This window comes from Siniperca chuatsi, linkage group LG7 (genome assembly GCF_020085105.1).
Source record: "Siniperca chuatsi isolate FFG_IHB_CAS linkage group LG7, ASM2008510v1, whole genome shotgun sequence".
Lineage (NCBI taxonomy): Eukaryota > Metazoa > Chordata > Actinopteri > Centrarchiformes > Sinipercidae > Siniperca > Siniperca chuatsi.
In genome coordinates, this window is record NC_058048.1 from 31,266,988 (window position 1) to 31,290,168 (window position 23,181).

The 23,181-nt window shown below is 44.4% G+C and overlaps 1 protein-coding gene across 1 annotated transcript in view; it reads right to left on the minus strand.

Annotated features, from left to right (window-relative positions):
- Window positions 1-22,950, minus strand: part of LOC122879250 (tumor necrosis factor alpha-induced protein 2-like) — a 46,947-nt gene extending 23,997 nt beyond the window's left edge. The window contains 3 exon segments of the mRNA XM_044203156.1: window positions 7,969-8,207; window positions 9,567-10,078; window positions 22,776-22,950. Coding sequence (XP_044059091.1) covers window positions 7,969-8,207; window positions 9,567-10,042 — 715 coding nt within the window. The 5' untranslated portion in view covers window positions 10,043-10,078; window positions 22,776-22,950.
- Between the last annotated feature and the right edge of the window lie 231 nt (window positions 22,951-23,181).

A 23,181-nucleotide genomic window follows, 5' to 3' on the forward strand; every position in this document is an offset into this window, starting at 1 on the left:
GAAATCCCCCCCAATGTTTGCATTTATTAGAAATTGGATAACTGTTGAACTGAACATCTAAGTCAAAGTAATAAATACCTAAATAAACATCAAACTGTAAACAATCAAGGTGGGAGCGATTTTAATAAAAATAAAGAGAAGCCTGATATTATAATGGGATGCAAAACGGTGATGTACTGTAGTGGTTTGACAGGGAGCCAGGGCGCCAAAGATAATATTTTTAGTTATATACCAGTCAACCCCACAAAGGAGCCATGTCTTTCAATACATGGTCGGTGCTCAATACAAAACCCACAGTTCAACTACTGAATGAGTCCTTATCTCAACAACAAAACACCTCTTCGGGATCCCAGGAAGCAAACAAAAATACTCAGTGTGAGACTCAATTCAACCGCTGGTCAACCAAAATAAGCCCAAGTGATGCCTCTGGCATCTAATAGTCAAACTTAGTGATTCTATCTCCCGTAGTCCGGCCACTGCTGCTGTCGGCTCCAAGGAATGGCCGGCCTGGGAGCTGGGCGGTTTGATGGTGGGTCCACAGAGTTGAGGATGGAGTTGGAGAATAATCTGATTCTGTAGAATGGGTGAACTATGAATTACGGACTTTTTGGCTCGTTGGCATCGGCCAAAACAAATCAGTCGCCCTCTGCTGGGAAGTCAACGCTGGGAAAAAGGACAGTGTTGTATCCTGACAAGCTGACACATGTCATCATGGCCACCGATGTAGTAGTATGGAGTATGCGGGCTGACCATATGACCGTGATAATGAAATGGTTGATACAAGCAGCTGAAATGAGTTTCCTCGGTGTCTGGCCTAAGCGCTGACGGTGCTTTCAGATAGCGAGTGGTCACCACCGCCGCCTCCAATGTTCAAAGTAAACACGACAAGCAGAGAGCAAGCCTATTTGCCGCTGATGTCACCGCATATGCCGTGGTTCACCATGCAACTGCTCAACGTCTGACTTTTAGAGACAGAGTGAGGAGCTCAGACATCTGGGAGGAGCTCAGAGAACCATTCTGGAGGTACAGTACACACGGATTATATATCTGACCCGGGAACATCTTGAGATACCCCAGGAGGAGCTGGGATGTATACCTTGCTGCCACTACCACCTGGATAAGTTGCAGAATACAGACAGATGGATAATTTTCAGTTCATTGCCCAATCCTAAATTGAGCCCTGAAACCCTGAAGGAAACTCCAATTGTATTTTTTGGTCACTACCCGGAGCTTATGACCTTCAGGAGCTTTGTCTTCAGATGCTGCACAAATCTGTCTGTGAAACTCCATTAAATCCAGTCTGAGTCAGGACTAGTTCTTCCTTCAGTTTAGATAACAGACCGGTACTTGAGTCTCTCTGATATCTGTTTCATCAAATTAAATCAGAGGTGAGTCGATTTAGAAAGTGTTTGACTCTCGGCCTGTGTAGTGTACTGGTACAAAGACACATTAACTATCAGACACACAAACACAGAGGTCAGATGGAGAGTTTTCTCTAAACAAAACCTCGGGCAAATATTTGATTTCATAATAACTCTCTTCTTCTCTACATGGGTTTTCGAAACCACAAAACATCCCAGCTGTTTCAAACACACACACACACACACACACACACACACAGAGGTTTATTACAACTTGGGCCATCATCTTTCTATTGGTTATTTGGATACATTCGAATTTTTTTCCTACATCAGACTGTCAGCGATACAGCAAAAGACTTATTTTCCATCATTGTCCCTGTCCACCAACAGTCTTTGTTGTCAAGATGGAAACAGGCATTCATTGTCTGATTTAAAACATATTGGATAAAAAATAAGATCTGGGCATGTCTTTAGGTGTAAATATGGCTTTCATGCACAGGTAACAAATTTCACACCAGTGAGGATGAATAACATATCAAGAGATAAGTCTACAAAATGTCCCTGATCAAAAATTTGTATCATCTACATAAACAGAAGTTGTTTTTGGAAATCTATTTTTGCTTCCAACATATCAATGTTAGACTGATGTTAACTTTGTTTATATCATTTAAATGCGGTCTGATCTTATTCTAGATAATAGAAAATGTAGAATATTAATCATGTTTAAGTATATACATAATACAAATGTATTCTCTTACAATGAAAGAACTCCTACATTTGAACTGTTCCTTGACCAATTACCACAACTCTTACCACCAGAGAAATTAACTCAGGCGAGGCAAAATTGTTCATATCTGGAAAGAATTTAGTTGTAAGAACTCGTAGATTGTAGGCAGATTTTATTCAAGGGTACATGAGTTGCAGCCTTATTGTCCAATGCCAATGTTTTTAAAAATGTCACTTTCTACAGTACCTGCACATGACAACTATTGTATGGTTAAGATTAGGGAAAGATTGTGGCTCTGCTATTATAAAGGCAAACATTGCAGGAAGTCACACTCGCTACACGCCCATCCACCACCCTGACCTCCACAATATGGATATAATTCCTAGAAATCTGGGCAGACAAGACAAGGAACACGAGCAGTTAGCCGATCAGAGAGGTTGGAACCAAACCAACAGTTTATCAAGATTATCTAAACCACTTTTTTTGAAGGTCAAACTGAAAGTGAGCGCACCTGAAATGTTGGTATTGTTTGTTTATGTTATGTTTTCTCTTCAAAATAAGTTTGACTTATTTGATGTTTGTTTTCAACCTGTGGCATCGTCTGCCTGCTGGTGTTTCTTCATTATTTCCAAGGATTTTTTAAAAACATATTCTTGAATGAAAATAATCTGGCACCTATGTCCCATGACTGTCCATCACTGTGTGTATTCTGATGCAGATTAAACATTTCTAAACACGTTTTGAGGATTTTCACCCCTGGTGGAGTTAAAGTACGAGCCGTCTGAGTTCTTTAGTTTTTCATTATTTGATATTTTGAAAATAACTCTGGCCCGACATGGACTTGTACCCCTGTATTGAGTTTTAAAGACGGCATAGATCACATGATCGTCTCCTGATAATCATCATAATGCGCAAGAGGAACATAGGACCTATCTTCATCCATCACTCATGTAGAACGGAGCGTGGAGATGGTTGTGTTGATGGTTGATGCTCTACTGCATATGTTTTGTGATGTGTATCTGTCAGCTCAGGTCTCAGCTCTGCACGCCAACATAAGAAGCCAGAATGCATAAAGATAATAATCAGTCAAACTGAGGTCAGATGCACTGATGTACCTGAACTCACCACAGGAAGTATGTTAAACAACAGGTCGGACAGCGGTGGTGGAAAGTAGCAAGTATATTTACTCAAAATAAACTTTACTTGAGTTTTCCCCATTTTATGCTACTTTCCACTACATTTCAGTGGGAGAATATTGTACTTTTTACTCTACTACTGCAATTACTTTACAGCATGGAAAATGTTACTTAAGTAAAAGTACAAAAGCATTAGCATCAAAATATATTTAAAGTACCAAAAGTAAAAGTACTCATTATGCAGAATAATATATATTTTATTATAGGATTATAATTATTGATGCACTGATGTGTTCATCGCTTTAATGTTGCAGCTGATGAAGGTGGAACTCATTTTAATGACTTCATATACTGCTGGGTAGCTAGTGAATTTTCCCGTCTTAATCTATTTTATATTATTAATCTGAATCTGCAAAGTAAAGTTATCAAATTAATGTAGTGGCGTAGAAGTGTAAAGTAACATAAAATGGAAATACCCAAGTAAAGTACCTCAAAACTTCACTTAAGTACAGTAGTTGAGTAAATATACTTAGTTACTTTGTGAATAATTGTGAATTACTCTCAGACCAAAAACTGGGGAGTCTTACCGTTCGGACTGACACAAACAGTATTATTAGGAGTTTCTCCAAACTCGGCCAGTTAGCAGCTACTTTTAGCTTCAGGATGTTTAGTGAATACTCCTGTCCTACCTGACCTGGCCTACCTGATCTCACCTGGGTCAGATCTTTTGAAATGCGTTGTTTTTTTGTTTTTTTTAAAGTAGTTCAAAAAACATCAATCATCTGCCAGTAATCCAGCACCCTGACCTGCAGGCCTGTGTGTGTGTAAATGGTACATAACAGCGATGCAGGTACAAACAGCTGACTCCTTTACTCCTGTTTAGCAATGACACAAAAGACACACACACACACACACACACACATCTAATCTGCTGATATGGTGGTTTAGCAGCATCTGAAAACAAGCCCTCACCTGAACATCCAGAACTTTCTCTGCATTTCACAGTCGAACACTGAACTGAGACTTTGTGCTGCCGTTATATTAGAAACAGCAGTGTACGTTTATGTTAATTAGATTCAGGACTCTGGTCCCTGGTGAGGTCTGAGCAAACCAAGCGGACCTGTGAAGACCTCTGATTCAGGGTCCACCTTTTCCCTTTAACTAAATGCTGAGACATTATAAGGCTGAGTGGATTCCAGTGTGGGTGTGATTACAGTAAGAACAGCTGAGTGTGACAGTCATGCAACATGTTAGGCTGCTTTCCCTTTAATCACAGCTGTACACTACTACTGAATCTGACCTGCCAGTTTCATATAGTAATTTCTGGATGGGGATGGACGATATCGATTTGTTAACGTTTATTTTTACATATCTGGATCATAACTGTCAAATTACCACATCTAAGGATCCTTATCAAAACTGTTTATGTCCCAGAAAGTGGTTTCCGAGCTCTTTCTGTCAGGCCACACTTCTGCGGATAACGTCACAGTTTTAGTGTCGGGTCTTCCTGAAGATCCGCTAATGTCAGAAGAAATTATTACATTACAGCAAAGAGCAGATGCTACATCACACTGCACAGGCCACATAGTTAATGAGTGAGTTATCTAGTAACACTGATTGGGAGATGAGACGTAAGAGATAATACCTGACAGGTTTTTGTGGTTTATCTGTTTATCTTGTTATTTATCCTCTTGGTGGTTACACTAATAACATTAGCTCCAAGCTGTTTAGCTAAGCCTCACTGTTGCTATCTTTACCTACCAGTTAATACTGCCGCATTCATTTAGATCTACAAACAAACACATGCATCACAGGTGTCCAGTGTAATCCACCCCCTCCAACCAATCAGAAGTAAGAATTCTCAGCAGCCATGTTATAAACATCATGAGCTGTCTGATTCAGGTCAGCAGGTACCAATGTTTGATAAATTGATCACATCGTTCGCTTCGCAGTAATTACTGTCAGAAGTCCTTATCAGAAATGTATGTTAACTCTAACTCTCAAATACTGGTATCAGCCTCAAAAACCCAGAATCAGTTGGGCTCAAATATATACAATATAATGGTTAGGCGACAGAAATTCACTGACAACAATTTTCTTCATCAATTAATTATTTTGAGTCGTTATTTAATGAACCAAATTCTCTGGCTACAGCTTCTAAACGTGAATATTTGCTGATTTCTTTTGACTTTTCTAAACTTCGGCAGATTGTGATGAGCATTTTTCAGTTCCAGTGGCTCATTCTCATCAGGTCGCCCTGGTTCCCCAGCACCTGACACGGACCCTGCTGACCCGGGCGACGTCCGAGCCGGTCCCTGATCACCTGTACCAAAGTCAGTGGCGTTAACCACTCAAATAACCAGAAGCTAACTAATGACCGAGCTAAGATCCTGTGGGACTTCCAGATCCAGACTGACAAACTGGTGACGGCTAACCAACCAGACATCGTGTTGATCCACAAACAGCAGAAGAAGGCAGCGGTGACGGCAACATCAAGAAGAAGGAACACGACAAGCTCGAAAAATACCAAGGGCTGAAAGAGGAGCTAGAAAAGATGTGGAGGGTAAAAGCAACAGTGGAGCCAGTGGTAATGGGAGCACTGGGGGCTGTGACCCCCAAACTGGGAGAGTGGCTCCAGCAGATTCCAGGTACAACATCTGTCCAGAAGAGTGCAGTCCTAGGAACAGCTGAGATACTGCAGAACCCTCAAACTCCTCAAAGGCCGAGATCTATATCTATATAGATATAGATATATGTATATTCTGTCACAGTTTGACACAGTGGGAGTTATACAGCAGAGTAACTGTTTTAACATGTAAACAAGGGTGTGGAGGAACTGAGAACACACACACACACACACACTTGAATCATTCATTACTAAACAGAGTAAACAGGGTGCAATAAACAATAGACGCCCTTAGAAAGTTTCCAGGACAGGCCCAATACTTATATCACACACACACACACACACACACACACACACTTCCCAGACACATTCCAGTGTCCTTGTGGAAACTACCGGAGAATCACAGCATCTCAGTGTAAACCAGCTGGACTTGAGGTCACCTTCACTAACCTGTTTGTCTGGTCAAAACTCTCCCTCTCTCTCTCTCTCTGTCTCTATGTCTCTCTCTCTCTCTTTCCACCGGTCATTGTCGGTGTCTAAAATAGCCCGCAGACTGTCGGCAGACGCTGATAAGATCAGTCAGGGTGGTATGAAAATAAACTGGATGACAATTTTAACAGAGTTAGAGAGAGAGACACCGCCTATATGAGAACATGTGGAGAGTGAGCGAGCATATCTCCGTCTGCTGTGAAATCCAGCAGCACTTAAACCTCATTGTCTGATTTAAGATCCAAACAGCTGGAGTGCAGTGACAACACATCTGTCCTCTCCGACCGCACTTTATCTCAAGATTACAAAATAATTTATTCGTCATTTGCTCAAATAACACAAAACCATCACAAACATCCTTTTAGGCCTTTTACAGTAGAAGTATTCAGAGATTAATCGCAAATCATAGTTTCTTATCTCCATCATCACGTTTGTGAACCAGCTCAGATGCAAAAAAGTTTCAGAGGCAATGAAATCCACCGAAAACACAACACAATGTAACAAAATAATCTAAGCTCGAAGGTCCACTTTCATCACGTTTCTCTACTGTAAATGTGGAATTGACATGACATAATGTGGTTTTGTATGAGGGGAGATCGTAACTAGGGGTCTTCACAGGTCCAAACTGCCGGACCCGATCTGAAACTGAGCCGGTGAAACCCACCCAAACCTGACGTGCAAAAATACAGTTTCACTAAGGAGCAACACGATTTGAAAAGATCCGAGGATAACTGGACCTGATACAAAATGTGGTTGACCTGATCCAGTGAGATCCACTCAGGTATTAGACATATTGATCCCATTAGACTGAGTATAATTTGAACCCGGTCCAACTCTCAGTTCCTCAGAACCCGAGTGGACCCAGGAAGAAATCTAATCGTAACTCCGGGTTCGGTTCAAGGATGGTCTTTGATGAGGGCATGATGCTTTGTTAGAGCACAAAAATGATTGGCTACATGATTAAAAACCACACAACCATCATCCTCAAACCCTAAAAGTTACCTCTGATAGAAGATCAACAAGAACATTCCTGACCAAACATAATCTGACAGATTCTAATATTTACAGGAAAGAGGCAACACAGCTGACATGATTTCATGTGGAAAAGTAGAGAAGAGCTACACAAATAAGTAAAATTATAATATTAGTTTTGTATTGTGCATCAAAACTAAAACAAAGTCTGCAAGCTACTTCAACAACACTTGCTCCTCCCTCATTACCACCACTGATGTACCCTTGACCCCTAGCTACTACCCTGAGCAGCTTCAGCTATAAACTGTGGAGCTGTATGACTATTGCTGCCACACTGCTCACCTGAAAGCTACGCAGTCACTGCTGCTACTGTTCATTTAACTCTTCAAAAGCCCATCTGTAGCCCAGCCATCTGTAGTCTCGGAGTCTACGTTTTCCCAGGGAGGAAGATATTATCGTCACTTGCCACCCCCTGCTGTACTGAGCTGGGGTTTTCTTGTGGCAAGCGAAGAGGTGAAACAGTAGACACCAAATATCAGCTCTCTACATTCACACAATAATCCATTTCATGTGAGCTGGCTGACAGGAACTACTCTGCTTAATGAGAAAACCCAGTGTCTCGTCATCTGTGAGTTATGTCCTCTTGGTTTTTCTTACCTGACAGTGGTTCTCTAGGTTTGACCTCCTCTACCGCCTCCTCCTGCACCGGCTGCTCCTCAGGGCCCTGGGACGAGTGGTCGGCCATGGACTCCTTCTTTAGCTTCCCCAGGCCCACCATCTTCATGAAGGACAGGCGGCGGCTGGTGGAGTCGCACTCGCTCTCCGAACAGTTCAGCTCGCCGTTGTTGAAAGACTCCTTACGGGAGCCGAGGGTGTCGCGATATTTCCCCGCAAACCTGGGGGGGACATGAAGGAAGAAATGACAGCGTATTTTATCTCGACAAACTTCCCTCGTCCATCTTTACCTTAAAAAACTCCCATCGGCCCGCTTCATCTCAACGCATTTCCCTCATTCTTATACTCATTATCAACCTACTTTACCTAAACAAAGTACCTGTGTCACGCTAAACCTCCAGAATCTCCCGCTTACCTTGTCCCTGTTTTGTTTGTAATCAAATTTTATTCAGTATCGTTATCAAAGAGGTCAGCTTTGTGTATAGTATACAATGTATATAACTGCTGGCTATTGTTCATCATTTTGTTATCCCTTACCGACCCCATCCCCCCAAATAGATCTCTATAAACACAAAAAAAGAAAGAAAAAAGATTCAGGGTTAGACTTTTTCAGTCTCTTAGAGTGTTTCAGAGTTATAGCCATGATTGTAGATTGTGAGATAAAGGTCTTCAAATAGCAATCTGTGAATTAGAGTAATTGTCTCTTTAACACAGTCACTCACCATTAAAGTTAAGGAATGTAAAACAACCACAAAACAGAGCAAACACAAATAAAAAATTAGCATTCAGTTGTTGGTCAGTGTAGGTTAGATATCTTTATGTTGTGCACTTTGGCTACAGAAAGCTCCATATTAATTACCTCAAGGTAAGTATTAATCCACTGTGAAGTTTTAAGCACATGTAGAGGTTGCAACAAATTCCCATCATACCTTTGTACCTCAACAAACCACCCTTGTTTCTTTTCATCTCGACAAAGTTCAATCATCCCTTTTTACTTTAAAAAAGTTCCCTGATCTCTCTTTTCTATGAAAAACTCCCATTGTCCCTCTTAACCTCTACAAATTCCGAACATCCCTCTTTACCTTCGACAAACCCCCCCAATCATACCTCTGTACCTCAACAAACCACCCTTTTCATCTCGACAGACTCCCATCATCCCTCTTTACCTCAACAAACTTTGCTCATCCCTCTTTTCCGCAACAAACTTCTGTCAAACCTCTTTTCCTCACCCCTCTTTACCTTACCAAACCCCCCTCATCGCTTGTACCTTTAAAAAGCCCCTGTTCCCTCTTTACCTTAACAAACTCCCATTGTACTCCGAACTTAGACAAACTCTCACTTTTTACCTCAAACTCTCATCACCCCACTTTATCTCAACAAAGTACTCTTGGCCATGTCAACCTCAACAAGCCCCGATCATCTCTCTTTACCTCAACAAACTCCTCTAATCTGTCTTCCTCTCGTTCCACCTTAGCTTGACAGATGTTATCTCTCTTAACCTTAACAAACTCCCACCATCCCACTTTACGTCAACAAACAGCTTTTATCCTTTTACTTTTACAGCTTTCAACCCTGTTTACCTCAACAAACTTCCTTCAGAGCTCCTCCTGCCCCTCTTCTTCTTCTCTGCAGGGGAAGGCGTTCCTTGCAGCGACCCCTGTGGGGAGGGAGAGGCACTTCCTTTGCTCTTCCCCGACATTCTCAGGTTCTTCCCCAGCTTTCCCAGAGTCTTCAGCGGGGACGTGAACTTGAATGATCCCTTCCCTGAACCTCCGCTTCCACCTCCACTTCCCTTTTTCCCCTCATTGGCCTCGTTCTCGTCCTCCTCATCCTCAAACGGGTTGCGGTCCCTTGGGCCATCGCCGTCAAGGAGCGAGCTGCCGGGTGACCAGTGGTTGCCATGGCCGCCATTGCCATGGATGCTGTCGTCATCGTTGTCGAAGGGGTTGTGATGGTGGGGGGTGATGTTGAGGCTCATCCTGCGCAGGATCAAAGCGTTGTGTAGAGTCGGACCACCGCCTTTCAGGCGCACTGGGAGGTTTTTGAGGATGGGCATGATGGAGCTGGGGGAGGGGGGACAGGAGGGAAGAACCTGGAGAAGTAGGGGAGAGAGATCAATCAAAGAGCTGAAACTGACTTACTCAAGTAATGTTACTGGACACTTTGACAAGACTATTTCTACTGGACAGGCTGAGGTTTCCAAACCACACCACAATGGGAAAAGATCAAACGGAGACATCATGGATCCACAAACATTAAAAGAGTTTCCAAAAAATAAAGATGCTGTTGTGTTTTCTTACAGACAAAAATCAGCATTAATAACTGCGCCAAGATATTTGTAATCATCCCTCTTCCTGCACCTGTAAGAAGCTGGCAATCACTGTATCATCAGCAAATCTTTCAATGCGCCGATTTTCATGCATTCGTTAGTGTACAAGAACAAACAGCAACCCTGCAGAGAGCCACTGCAGCAGATCCACAGGCTGCACTAAAAATGAACCAGAAGTAAGCCAAAAAAAACAAAAACAAAAAATAAAGTTAGGAGCTGCTGACCAATCCAAACAAAACAACCTGTTACCTTTTTTATCACCCCGCTCTTAATGTCAGAATTCAGTTAAATTATCCAAAAAAAACAGAGTAATAATTTATCATTGTACCCTAAACCAAACTGCGCATTCTTTAACTTAGAAGTCTTGACCTCAGTGAGATGCTACATACTGGTCCAACGCGTCAATCAACTTCCATGAGTAAGACTTCTAACATTTTTAGTTGTATTCTGTTGCCAACTTATTTCAAAGTAAACAAAATTTTATAAGTGATTATGGATCTTTATTTCTTTTCATATTCTGTTTTATTCATTTTGTTTTTTAAATTGGAATTCAGTTAATAATTTAATTTCCCTTTTGATGTATTATACATTAAATTGTTTTAGCATTGTTTTATCCTGTATCCTACTCCTACATTTATTTGTTATAGTCTCTTATTTTAGCACATTTTTACTGTGTTGTTTTACTGTAAAGCACTTTTAACTTAACTTTTAGAAAAACTATATGAATAAAATTATGAACAGTTATTACTTTTCATACTGTGCTCTCAGTGCAGGTAGAAACGTTATCTCCTTTACATGACACACCTGAAGAACACACCTGTTGTGTTCAGACTTTGGGGGAAGTTTTTAATAACTCTACTGATAAGACTCCACCCTCACTGGGACAGTCAGTTATACTTTATGACAGCCTGTCAGGTAACGCAGAGGTCAGAACTGAAGCACACACTGTGGTGACGTACGGTCACCATGGCTACACATCCGTCTCCTCCTCCTCCTCCACTTCCTGAAAGATGCCCGGTTCAGTTTAGGACGAGGACAGAGGAGGTGAAACAGAAGTGAGGGATTTAAATCAAATCCTTTAGATGTGTTTGGATCACTCAAAAAAGGGGCGTGGCTTAGCGAATACACCCACATGTCCCTCAGCCGCATTTAGATCAGTATGAGGTGGGTATGGGTTAAATGAATGAAGTCGACCTCAATCACTTTCTCTGGAAATGTGAATCACGTTTTTGCCAGCTGGAATCCAAACATTCACCTCCTGCTAAGTTATTGCTCTGCTAGCTACCCACGCTAGCTAACGGTCAAGTGCGGTTTTATATGATGGGTGGGGGTCAGCTGGTCACCCCAAATCTCACCTTTGATTGGATACACATTTATGTAACTGAGTCATTACAATATTTTTACATTCTACAGGAAAAGAAAAGAGGGCTTTTTCGACATATTTAGCTCGTAACAAGAGATAAATGAATAATCAACGAGGCATTTGGAAAAGGTATTGTTCATTCCGCTTTGTCTTTAACAGTCGTGATAACATTTAACCTACCAGTGACATCACTATCACCTTATAGTCCAATGATCTAAACCGCTGGTTTGGAAGTTAAAACTAAAGTTCAACACCAGTTAGCGTTGTCGTGGTAGCATCACACAGACAGAGGAAGCACTCAGTAGATCTGAATGTGATCAAACTGCTGCTTTGACAGATTATGAAGCGCATCAAGACACCACAGCTGTCGACTTACACAACAGACGATGTGTGCCGGTGTTTTAACGTGCATCACGCTGCCAGTGTGAACACACCCAATCTGACCCTTAAAATTGTCCACGTTATTGTGAAACTACTGTAAGCCCAGAGGGTAAAGTTTAACCAGGAAACTGCGCTGCAATTAAATACATAACTAAATGCCATGGCAACAGAAAATGCTCATTTCTGCTTGGCTGCCGACCGCATGTGTTCACCTCAGCGGTAGTACTGATGCTTCAGGCTCTGTTAACAGCCTACTCACTCAAGGACAACTGGGACACCTTCAAGGACTCCTTGAGGAGGTTGAATTAGTCCTTAAAAGTCTTCAAAGGACCCTTGAGATGTTGCCAGGGGTAACTGATGAGGTTTCAAGGGTCCTTTGAAGACGTTTAAGGACTAATTCAACCTCCTCAAGGACTCCCACAATAGTCAGACTCTAAACTGAACAAAGAAAATCTTGCTCTCCGATTGGCTGGCAGGTAATAATACATGTGGACACCTCAAACTTATTTAAGGTCTACAGTTTAACCTCAGGGTGTATTAAACTGCAGGTAACCATGGCAACAGTGCAGATGCTTCAGTTAGCAGTTAAGTAAGCCGACCATGATGTTAAACTGACTACAAACACACTTTAACACATGCAGGAGGATTTAATTGTTCCTGTGACGTACGATGACAGGTTTGTCATTGACACAGCCGCTCCTCAGTGAGCAGGTCAACAGGAAGCAGATCCCGCCCAGTTAGAAAGCAGCTAATGTCACATGTTCCCACAGCGATAAACCATTAAGACATAAACTCATCAAACATTAACAGACGGGTGGTTTTTACTGAGCAGCGATCAGCTCTGTGCCACAGTCTGCTCTCTGCAATGATTCGTGGAAAACTTCTTCATGTTTAAATAGAAATCCGTAACTCTTATCATCATACGAATACTGATAAACATGAAATACTCAGCGACTAAATGACTTGCAGTGGTGGGCACAGTCTTATCTGACAGCTTTAGGTCAAAAATGTTATCTGGGAGGATTTCTGAAACTACCAGTGGGGGCAGATTGTTGCGGCCAGACAGGCGGAAACATGTCACACAGATTATTAAAACTTCCCCATAGGGACTATAAGTGAGTCCTGAGAAGATTTTTAAAAAATGTCAGTTGATCTAATTGAAAAGGGTAAATTATTCAAAGATTTGAGCCAAGTCTGGGAACATCCAGTCGACACTGGTTAGCTGAGAAACTTTAAACATGCAGTAACAGTTTTTTTTTCAGCAGAAACAGAACAAACAGCTGCTTATTTCCACGTCCAGCAGCTACAGAGTCACATGACGCTTCATCAGGAGGCGAGTTTGTGTCTCCTGATGGACGTCGGTCCGGTCTTCTCTCTGTCAGCTCTGTGTTTGGTCTCCAGCAGCTGCTGAGTGAAACATCTGGCTCTTTAGCAGCTAGATGCTCCGCTATGTTCAGCAGCTGCTGAGGGAAACATCTGGCTCTTTAGCAGCTAGATGCTCCGCTATGTTCAGCAGCTGCTGAGTGAAACATCTGGCTCTTTAGCAGCTAGATGCTCCGCTATGTTCAGCAGCTGCTGAGGGAAACATCTGGCTCTTTAGCAGCTAGATGCTCCGCTATGTTCAGCAGCTTCATCTGCAGCTGCTGATGCTCCGCTATGTTCAGCAGCTGCTGAGGGAAACATCTGGCTCTTTAGCAGCTAGATGCTCCGCTATGTTCAGCAGCTGCTCTCTGACTGCGTCTGTCTGCTGTTTGCTGCTGAGCAGCTCGAGTTCAGAGGCTTTTTACAGCTTCTTCTTCTCTGGAAACGACGAGAGCGAACCAGGACAGTAACAGCTAAACAACAAGCTGAAAGTCTCTATAAAGCTCTGTAAAGCCGAGCGGAGCTGCAGAGTCAGCTGATGACTCACCACCAACGCACACTGTGCTGCCGCCAAGGGGCCCAAAACACCAGGTTTTAAACACAGTGGAAACAAGAAGAACCTGGTACCAAAGGCTCACATGGTGCTTTAGCGTTCAGGGTATGAGAGGAACCAGGTTACAGACCTAACTGTTGCCATGGTGGGTGTGTGTGTGTGTGTGTGTGTGTGTGTCGGACTGGGATCGGATGTTGTTCATGTTGTTGGTTTTTCAGTCTCACCAGCTCAGGACACACTGCTGCTGCCAGGAATAGACACACACAGAGGAACATACCATAAAAGTGAACATGTAAGGGAAAGCACCGCACACACACACATGAACACTGAGGAAGCCACACACACACACACTCGGGCTCAGCGAGCAGGGCGAAGTGGGAAGTGATTCAGTGGCGTTGGTTCCATAAATACCCAGCATCCCCGGCGGCAGGCTCAGGAAACCCACGCGGAGCACACACACAACCTGTTTTCTTCAAGAGGGTCGCAGGGCATCGCGGAAGCTTCTGGACACAAACAATGGGAGCGGAAAGGACAGCGATAGTGTGACGGACAGAAGCGAGGACTCCTGGGTCTCTGCTGCTCACCGCTGGGTGTGGTCCGGTCACAACCTCCACAATACCAGAACCAGGGTGGCGGGCAGACCAGGCGCGTTCTCTTTAAAGCTGAAACATACAAAGTCTGGACCAGAGGTTTTCAAACTGTGAGGGGGGGGGACTAGAGGTAAACATACTGCGTGAGGTGAAAGGGACAGGTGCATGCAGGTGTTAAGGTAGTTACGTCGGTTTGACGGCTCACCAACACAGTCAGCAGGTGGCGCTTTAAAACAGATTGCCGCAATTTGCGTTAATAAAATCGCACTTCTCTGAGTCATAACTCACAGACAGGAAGCGCATAGTTTTAGATTCTGTGACTTACACTTCCCGAGGATATCGTTATCTCTGCCAGTCGCCAAAAAATGTCCATCAATCCGCTCAGAAATCAAAAATCAGTCAAAGAAGACGCTGCCTCTAACTGCAGAACCTGCCTGAGAATCCTGCTGTTTCTAAGTCTCCTTCAGTCTCAAATCAGAGACAACCGTCAGACAGGAGCTGCTGACTGCTGGTTCGGCCCAGGGACAGTTTGCCTACATGTGAACACATACAGGCTAAAAACAGAACTCAAGTTGTAGCCCAGAGCTAGCTAACAGAATCCATGGCTACACTATACTTCCTGTTTACATCCTCAGATTATGGGAGCTGATTATCCCCCAAACAGAAGCAAGGCAAAGAATGATGACAGGGGTGACTAAATCCATTAATATGGTTTTTTAACGCTATGAATATTTTTTGACATTGCTGAGGTGCAAAATGTCGATATTGTCGGCCCATCGACATCATTAGGGTGGGGGTGGTGTTGGGGGGGCGCAGCTGTCTTGTCTTTATTTTGTCTGATGGCCACTTCTGACCGAACGCGCTGCTTTCAGTCAGTCGCCACCGTCGACGGGCCAAACACAGCTAAAGTTACTTCTGTTGGGACAAGCTACGTTACCGCAGGATCTGCACGACTCGCACAGGAGCCGTATATTTCGCTAAAACCTTCGGTGTGTTTGCAGGTCAGTGACCGTGACCAGTAACCAGGAAACTGAACTTCAAAGTACCAGGTGCAAACAGCTGATGAACAGCAGGGTGTCCATGACTGCCACACTCCTGCAGGAGAGCTGCAATACTGTCTTCATTCCCAACCCGTGGGTCGGGGCCCTCACACGGGCGCACAAGACAAATCTAAGGGCTCCCGACATGTTTGACACGATGGGAAGCAGAAAAAACAATTCTGCTGTTTGTTTCTCAGACTCAGATTCAAATATGACACAAAAAAAGCTTCTTTAGACATAATTATTGATGACGAGCGGCTGCAAGTAGACGAAGCTTTGTTTTAACTGGTCGCAAGCCAAGAAAGGTCGGGACCCACTGCTGAAGAAGACGTTTAGAAATGATTTATTGATTCATCACTTTACTGTTGGAGAACAAACAATCTGCACTCAGTTTCCGTGTTCAGGCTGAACATTTCGAAAAGCAAACACAGAGAGGCAGCCATGTTTGAGAGCCGTCCCCCATTCGTCCTAAACCAGAGCTCTGTTGAGTCGCTGGTGTAGCCGCTTCCAGTTTAACTGCACACCGCACGGACCTCAGGACGGTCTTAATACAACGCATCACCAGAGCTCCACCATTTAAAAAGGATCTGTTCGTTATTTTAAACCTAATATTCTTCAGCCTGCAGCTCACACAACGAGCGGCAGTTCTTCAATGGGAAAATACGTCCATGTTTAATAAAGAATCCACCACACAGATGTCTCTGGAAGACACGGCACACTGTCCAACCGTCATCAGGCCCGTGCATCATCACACGCTGTTAGCATCTGTTAGCTTCACGTGGACGTGTTCAACGTGACAAGGCCGGTTTATCTGTATCGCACGATACAAAGAGCTTTACGGAAAACACGAAGCAGCATAGGGCAATAAAACATTTAAACACACTTAAAAAGAGCTGAACATCATGTGAAGCCTTGGCGGAAGAGCGGGTCGTCCAGTCTAAAGGTCGGCGGTTCGATCCCGGCTCCCACATGTGGAAGTGTCCTTGGGCAAAGAGCCGCCGAGGGCTGTGAGTCTGTGCGCGTGAACGTCGTGTGAAGCGCTTTGAGCGGTGAAGACTAGAAAGGCGTTGCACGAGTGCAGTCCGTTCACCACGTGAAGGTGAAGAGGTCGCGACCTTTCGACGTCACAAAACACCAACAGGAAACCAGGAAGAGAAGCAGATATCCAATCAGACGGAGGCACAAACCTCAGCCTTGACCTTCAGTATGGAGAGTCAGGGTGTGTGACTAATGGCTGTATAGATAATCAGCTGATGTATGTGTGCTGAAGGAAACAGTGAGAACAGTCAGTTCGTTCAAAAATAAAAACAGGAATCATTTAATGAAACTAGTGATCACTGACTTCCTGCTCAGACTCCCAACACGTCTCTGTCCATTACAGAACTGACTAACTGGCTTCTGCTCAAACATATAAGAACTACTGTGCCAGAGAAACGCATTTCACAGAGAGACAACTAAAGCTGAAGCAGCAGAACTGTATCAAGTGAAAACCAGCTGGGGAGATTTATACAAGTACAGCTGAAACAATTAATCGATTAATCGATTAGTCGGTTGATGTTTGAAGTCGTTTCTCCTGTAAATCCCTTCCTGGCTGCAGCTCCTCAGATGTGCAGATCTGCTGCTTTTCCTCTGAACGACTGTAATAACTGTGATGTTTGTTAATAACGTCGAGCTTCGGACTGTCGGTCGACACGGCGACACGCTGAAGGCGTCGCCTTTGGGCTCTGGGTCGTCGTGACGGCGTTTCTCACCGTTTTCACCAGTTTTCCAAACCGATCGATCGATCGACGGATCGACGGAGAAAAGAATCGGCAGATGGATCCAGAATGAAAAGCATCATCAGCTGCAGTCCGATACAAACCGGTTCAACATGAGCTCCAGCTCCACCAGCTGCAGCAGCAACATCCTGCTTTACATTAATGCACGAGGAATAATAACCTGATGATAGAATATATAACAGCACAGCAGCCACAGGGACGCTGCACTGCTTTAATGCTTTAAGGGCTTTTTCCTGATCACACTCTCACACTTTCACTGCAGCAGAGGGTTTCACAGAGTGTGTGTCAGTGCTTTTTCTGCAGTAACGGGTCTGAGTGCTTCCTGCACCTCTGGCTAAAACTAAATTCACCTACAGGTCTCTGCTGTAATCTGTAAGTGAAATATTCACTTTGATGAAGCAACATCTCGGTGAGTTTGTTTCACATAACTAAAGAGGCAGAATTCAGTCCTAAAAACACCAATCTGAACCTGCTAAAGCTAACTAGCATAGCAGGTTAGCAGTAGCTGCCATCTCAACTTTTGACTCGTGTGATTTGTTTCCACACACACACACACACACACAGATCATCTGTGTTGTGTTTACACACAGTCTGTCTGAGAGGAGACGTGGAATCTGCTGGTAAATTTCCTGGAATGATAAGTGGACAGTTTGAAGTAGAAACATGTCTCTGAATGTCAGCGTGGACGAACAGAGGACGGCTCTGACGGACAGTCAGCTGACAACTCATCGGCTCTGCTGCCGTCTCCTCCCAGAGGCCCCGTCGGTTAAAGGAAGTCATTTCCAGTGAGTCACTTCCACAGAGATGTTGGACGGACAGGTGGAGACATCCTGACTTATAGTCCAAGAACACTGGATCCTACATTTCCCACAATGCAACTGAGTAGTGTCTTTCATTAGAGCCTCCCTGCCATGTTTTATATAAACTCAGGGATCATAAACTACTCACAGAGAGTCATATGGACAGATATATATCAGTCTCATATCTGTGTGTTCAGTACGGAGCTGGAGTCAGGACATGGTTAGCCTAGCTTAGCATAAAGACTGGAAACAGGGGGAAACAGCTAGCCTGGCCCTGACTCCAAAAGTTCAAACACACACATACCAGCAGCTGTACAGCTCGCTGAGTAACGCGCTGCGTCTCGTTTGTTTAATCTGAACGAGTTCGTCCAGCACTGCGTCTCTGCACGGGCGCGATGCTAACACTTGTCGAAATGTCGAACTGTTACTTTAACTAAAATCTGGCGAGGCAGGAAGAAGAAGATGGAATCTGACGTAATGATATGATCCTTGAATTTATCGAAATAAAAGCAGATGTCACAAGAACTCCACGTCCAATAATACGCAAAGATATACTGCGACCAAACTCAGCTAATTTCAAAATAAGAGCACAATACAGACAAAGATAATTATCTATATATAAATATATATCATTTTGACGCAGAACTGTAATTCTCCTGCAGACTGCAGCCGCTTAGCTTGTTTAACAAGACATCAATAAAACAGCAAGTGATGTTGAAGACTTTCCAGCCATAAACTGATCAGAGATCAGACTGCGTTTCTAGAGCAGAACCATCAGAGTAGATGATTGATGAGAGCCGAGCTGCTCTGATAAAAAGAGCCTGAGTGGCTCCAAAGTCCCATCAGCCACCTCTGCGTGCCGTCTCGTCTCCGGCCGGCTGGGTGGAGCTGGGTGGAGCTGGGTGGAGCTGATCCGCGATGACTGATTGTGTGTTTTAAATCACGGCCGGGAGCAGCAGCTGGGACGGAGGAGGAGGAGGACTGTGAAGTCTGTTTTGCATTAAGCACAATACGAATAAACAGCATTAAAATCACTGGTGGAACTGGTGAATCACGAGTATTTACAACCTGCTGCGACGCAAGTTTAAGAAAGCTCCTCCATTAAGTCGATCAAATGTCGCGGCATGAAAGAAGCAGCGAACAGTGAGGCAGTGTGTGCTGATGGATCAGCCTGGCGACACTAAACACTGATCGGAGTCAGCTCCACAGCACAAGGGGGCAACAGGTTTCCTTTGGGGTAGATGTGCAAATCAAACCTACAATATACTCTGTTTACAGCAGGCAGCGCAATATTAATCATTTAATATCTACTGAGATTAACGCGCCAACAAACAGACCGCTGTTCATCCCACACGCCTTCGTCTTCAGCTGCGAGAACAATGTTTCATCCAGATCATAAACGCGTCAGCCGTCGCATTGTAATTAGTTTCACAAATTCAAATTTAACGGTATTTGGTTCAGGTGAAAACGAAGATGTGCCTTTCCTACCACCCGGGGCTGATGGGTACCACTAACCTGTAGGGGGGCCGGCTGACCAGAGCTGGATTTTTCCATTTTGTTTGACTTGTTGTACAAACTCAATCTAAACAGGACTGTTGTCATTAGCTAGTTAGCCTAGCCGGCCTCTGAAGATCACACATTTAGCTCCTACATTATAGGACGGTGTAGTCCCTCATTCGTCCAGGAGTGTTCTATCGTAGAGAAGGTTTCAGTCAATGCAGTGAGGAAAACTGCAAAGAGCGGTACATAGATGAGACTAAACAGCCACTTCACAAAAGACTTTATCAGCACAGACGACACGCTAACTCAGGATTGCAGAGCGCCGTGCGTTTGCATCTAAAAGCTACAAACCGCACATTTGAAGACAGCGAGGTGAAGAGTCTAAGTAGAGAGAAGAGTTGGTTTGAAAGACGAGTCAAAGAAGCCATTTTGTGAAAAAAGAAAACCCCTCTTTGAACAGAAATGGTGGTCTGAGATTCAACTGTTTACCACAGTGTATTAACACCGTGGTCAAGCCAATCACATGCTAATCAGGTACTTAACAGTGATGAGGGAGGTGCAGCCAGAAAACAATAGGCCTGATTACTGATTACTGGGCCATCATGGAAACTATTAGGTCAGTTTCAGGTGAAACTAGCTTTTAACAGATACTCAGGTAGACTCCCTCCTGAGGGCGGGGCTTAAGCAACACAGAGTAGCTTAAATTTCTGAGTTCCTGTCCCATTTTTTTCACAATTGAGAATGACTTCCGGATGGGAGCCGAAACGTCTTGATTCTGAAAACAGCGTCCAGACGACTACGACTGGAACCTTTTCTACGACTCCTACGTTATAAACACCAGTCGGGACGGACCGCAGGTTTTTGCCATTTGTATTTTGATCCGAGTTCTTTGCCGGTCGGACATGCAGAGAGTTAACAGTCGGGACCCAGAGGACAGACTTCACTGTGGAGTCCAGCAATAACAACAGCAGGTTGCGTAAGTCTGCCTGCAGGCAGAGGACGAGCGACGTGGACGCCAGCAGAATAGCTGAGCACACCCTGACGGACGGCGTCCACAACACGATGATCAAACTCTCTCTTCAGGTATTGAACGCTCCCCTGAGCGAGGTCACCGTTACCCACGCTGCATCTGCTCTTCGTTAAGTAAAAACTGTCCTCTCAGCATCTTGTGTGTGTTGCGTCACAACAGCTGTTGAGAAAAATGCAATATTGTCTTTTCCCCTGACGAAAAGGAATGTGTTGAGTAAATGGCTCCGTGGTGAACTGCAGCTGGGACACCGAGAGGCCCCCGAGGCCCCGAGGCCCCCGACACGCGAGCAGAAAACAGAGGGACGGGCTGTGTTAGTTTGGGCCCAGAAGAAACTGAAAATCCAGTCTGAAGTCATTAATCACGGCGCTCTGCTCTGTGTGCTGCCGCTCGTCAGCCAGCTGGACTTCACATTCGTCGATTCGTGTTTATACAACGTCAGCAAATAATGAAAGACCCCAAACAACCAAAGCCAAACACGTTCACTTTGCTTTCATTGGTGGCGAAGGAAAGGATCAAATCCTCACGTCGGAGCAGCTGGAACAGCTGTTCTTTATTTTATAATAATAATAATAATAATTTGCGTGATACATGAAATATTGCATCAGAGGGTCAGAGCTGAAGCTCCGTCTGTTTTATTTTACTTTCATTCTACAAAACAATCGAAATTATTACCTGGACCTCGAGCGACAGCTAAGACCGCTCGAACTAATCAGATGACTTTAACGACGTCCAAGCCGTCCCCACATGAACTGATGTGACACCTGATGTGACACCTGACGCAGGTTCCAAAGTATTCTCATTTAAAATCAAATCGTTTTTTCCCGCTGAAACTGAAAGTTTCGTTTGTTTCTAATTAGTTTAGTTCGAACGGTTCAGGTCTGGTTGAAGTTCGGAAACTGAAGCTTTAAGTTTGTAGAAACCAGAAGAAGAGGAAGGCCGGTTTCCTGTTTCTGTCTCTCAGCTGCTAGAAGAAGAAGAGGAGCAGGAGAGGAGGAAGAAGAAGAGGAGCAGGAGGAGGAGGAGGAGCCTCGCTGCCATGGCCGCGATTAACCTCTCGGGGCCGCGGGGCCCCTGCTGACCCCCCCACCGCACAAGCACCAAGAGACCAACCGGAACTATAAAGCTGAAACGATCAGCTGATTAATCGATCAGCTGATTAATCGATCAGTCGATTGACAACCTTTGGATCGTCTTTAGCATTTAAGTCGGTTTTTTTAAGCCGATCGTCTCCGGCAGCAGCTCAAACGCCAACATTTGATTATTGTTTCAGATTTCTCCGGGCCCCCGGGGGCCGACGCCGATGGGTGGCGGCGGCCTCGCGACACCTGATTCAAAACAGAAAACTTTATCGATCCGAGCGGCCGGACGTCCGGCTGCTTCAGTATTAAAGACAGATTTTGGGTTAATTATATCAAATATATCGTAAAGTCAGTGATCGAGAAACTGAAAAAGTTCTGCCCGGCCTTCGCCAGGTGGATCAGGTGAGTCCACCTGAGCGGAGAACGGTCCCAGACAGATACAGGGACAGCACGAGACAGATCGAAGTCTTCATCTACACTCTGAATCCACTCCGGACGTCCTGCCCTGATTTATGAGCCAACAGTCGGTTAATCAGTGACATTTCCCGCAGCCTCAAACGCACCGTGTCCCTCCGCTGAGGACTCAGAGACGAAGCTCCGCAGAGTCAGCGTTTCTTAAAAGCTGTCTGCAGGACAGCTCTGACCTCTGACCTCTGACCTCCGCAGCTCTAACGAGGCACAGAGAGTCCACAGACTGAACCCAGACCTGCAGCAGATCACGAACCAGGCATCTGGTCCACTCAGGACGCAGACCCGAACAGTCCAGTACTTTAATATTCCCTTTTTCAAATGTGCAGTTCCAGGTTTATTACTGCTGATGCGGAACATTTCAACACTTGTTTCTTACATTTCATAAACTATTAATGGAGAAAATAATCTGGAGTCATCAATAATGAGAATAAGTGTCCTGCTCTGCCTCCTCAAGACAACTAAAAGCTCCGTTTCAGAGTTTCAGAGCCCCGCAGCCCGACTTCATTTACTCACAGCTGGGAGTCATTGTGGCGGATCGGCGGCTCAAGCTGTCGTCAGAACCCGGGCTGCAGCGTGAGGAGCGGCGGGCACAGGGTCGGGTCTTCGCGGAGAGACGCGGAGCTCCGAGCAGCCAGGAGCGCACTGATCAGCTGCGGCAGCGCAGCGCAGGCGACGTGCCGTGCTGCCTTCAGGCGCGGTCGGAAATGTCGAAATCACAGAGTGGAGTTTAAGGTGGTTCGGCTAGAGTTGGACATTTCAGCTTTTCCTTGTTCGACTAGATAGCACCGGTGCAATTATGTTTTAAACCCCGATCAAAATAAAACTTTATTGATAGGGAGGAATTACAACAAAGGTGTGATTCGTTACGTTGAATTTAAGTAGAGGCCATTTCCAAATTCATGTGACCATAAAAAAACAT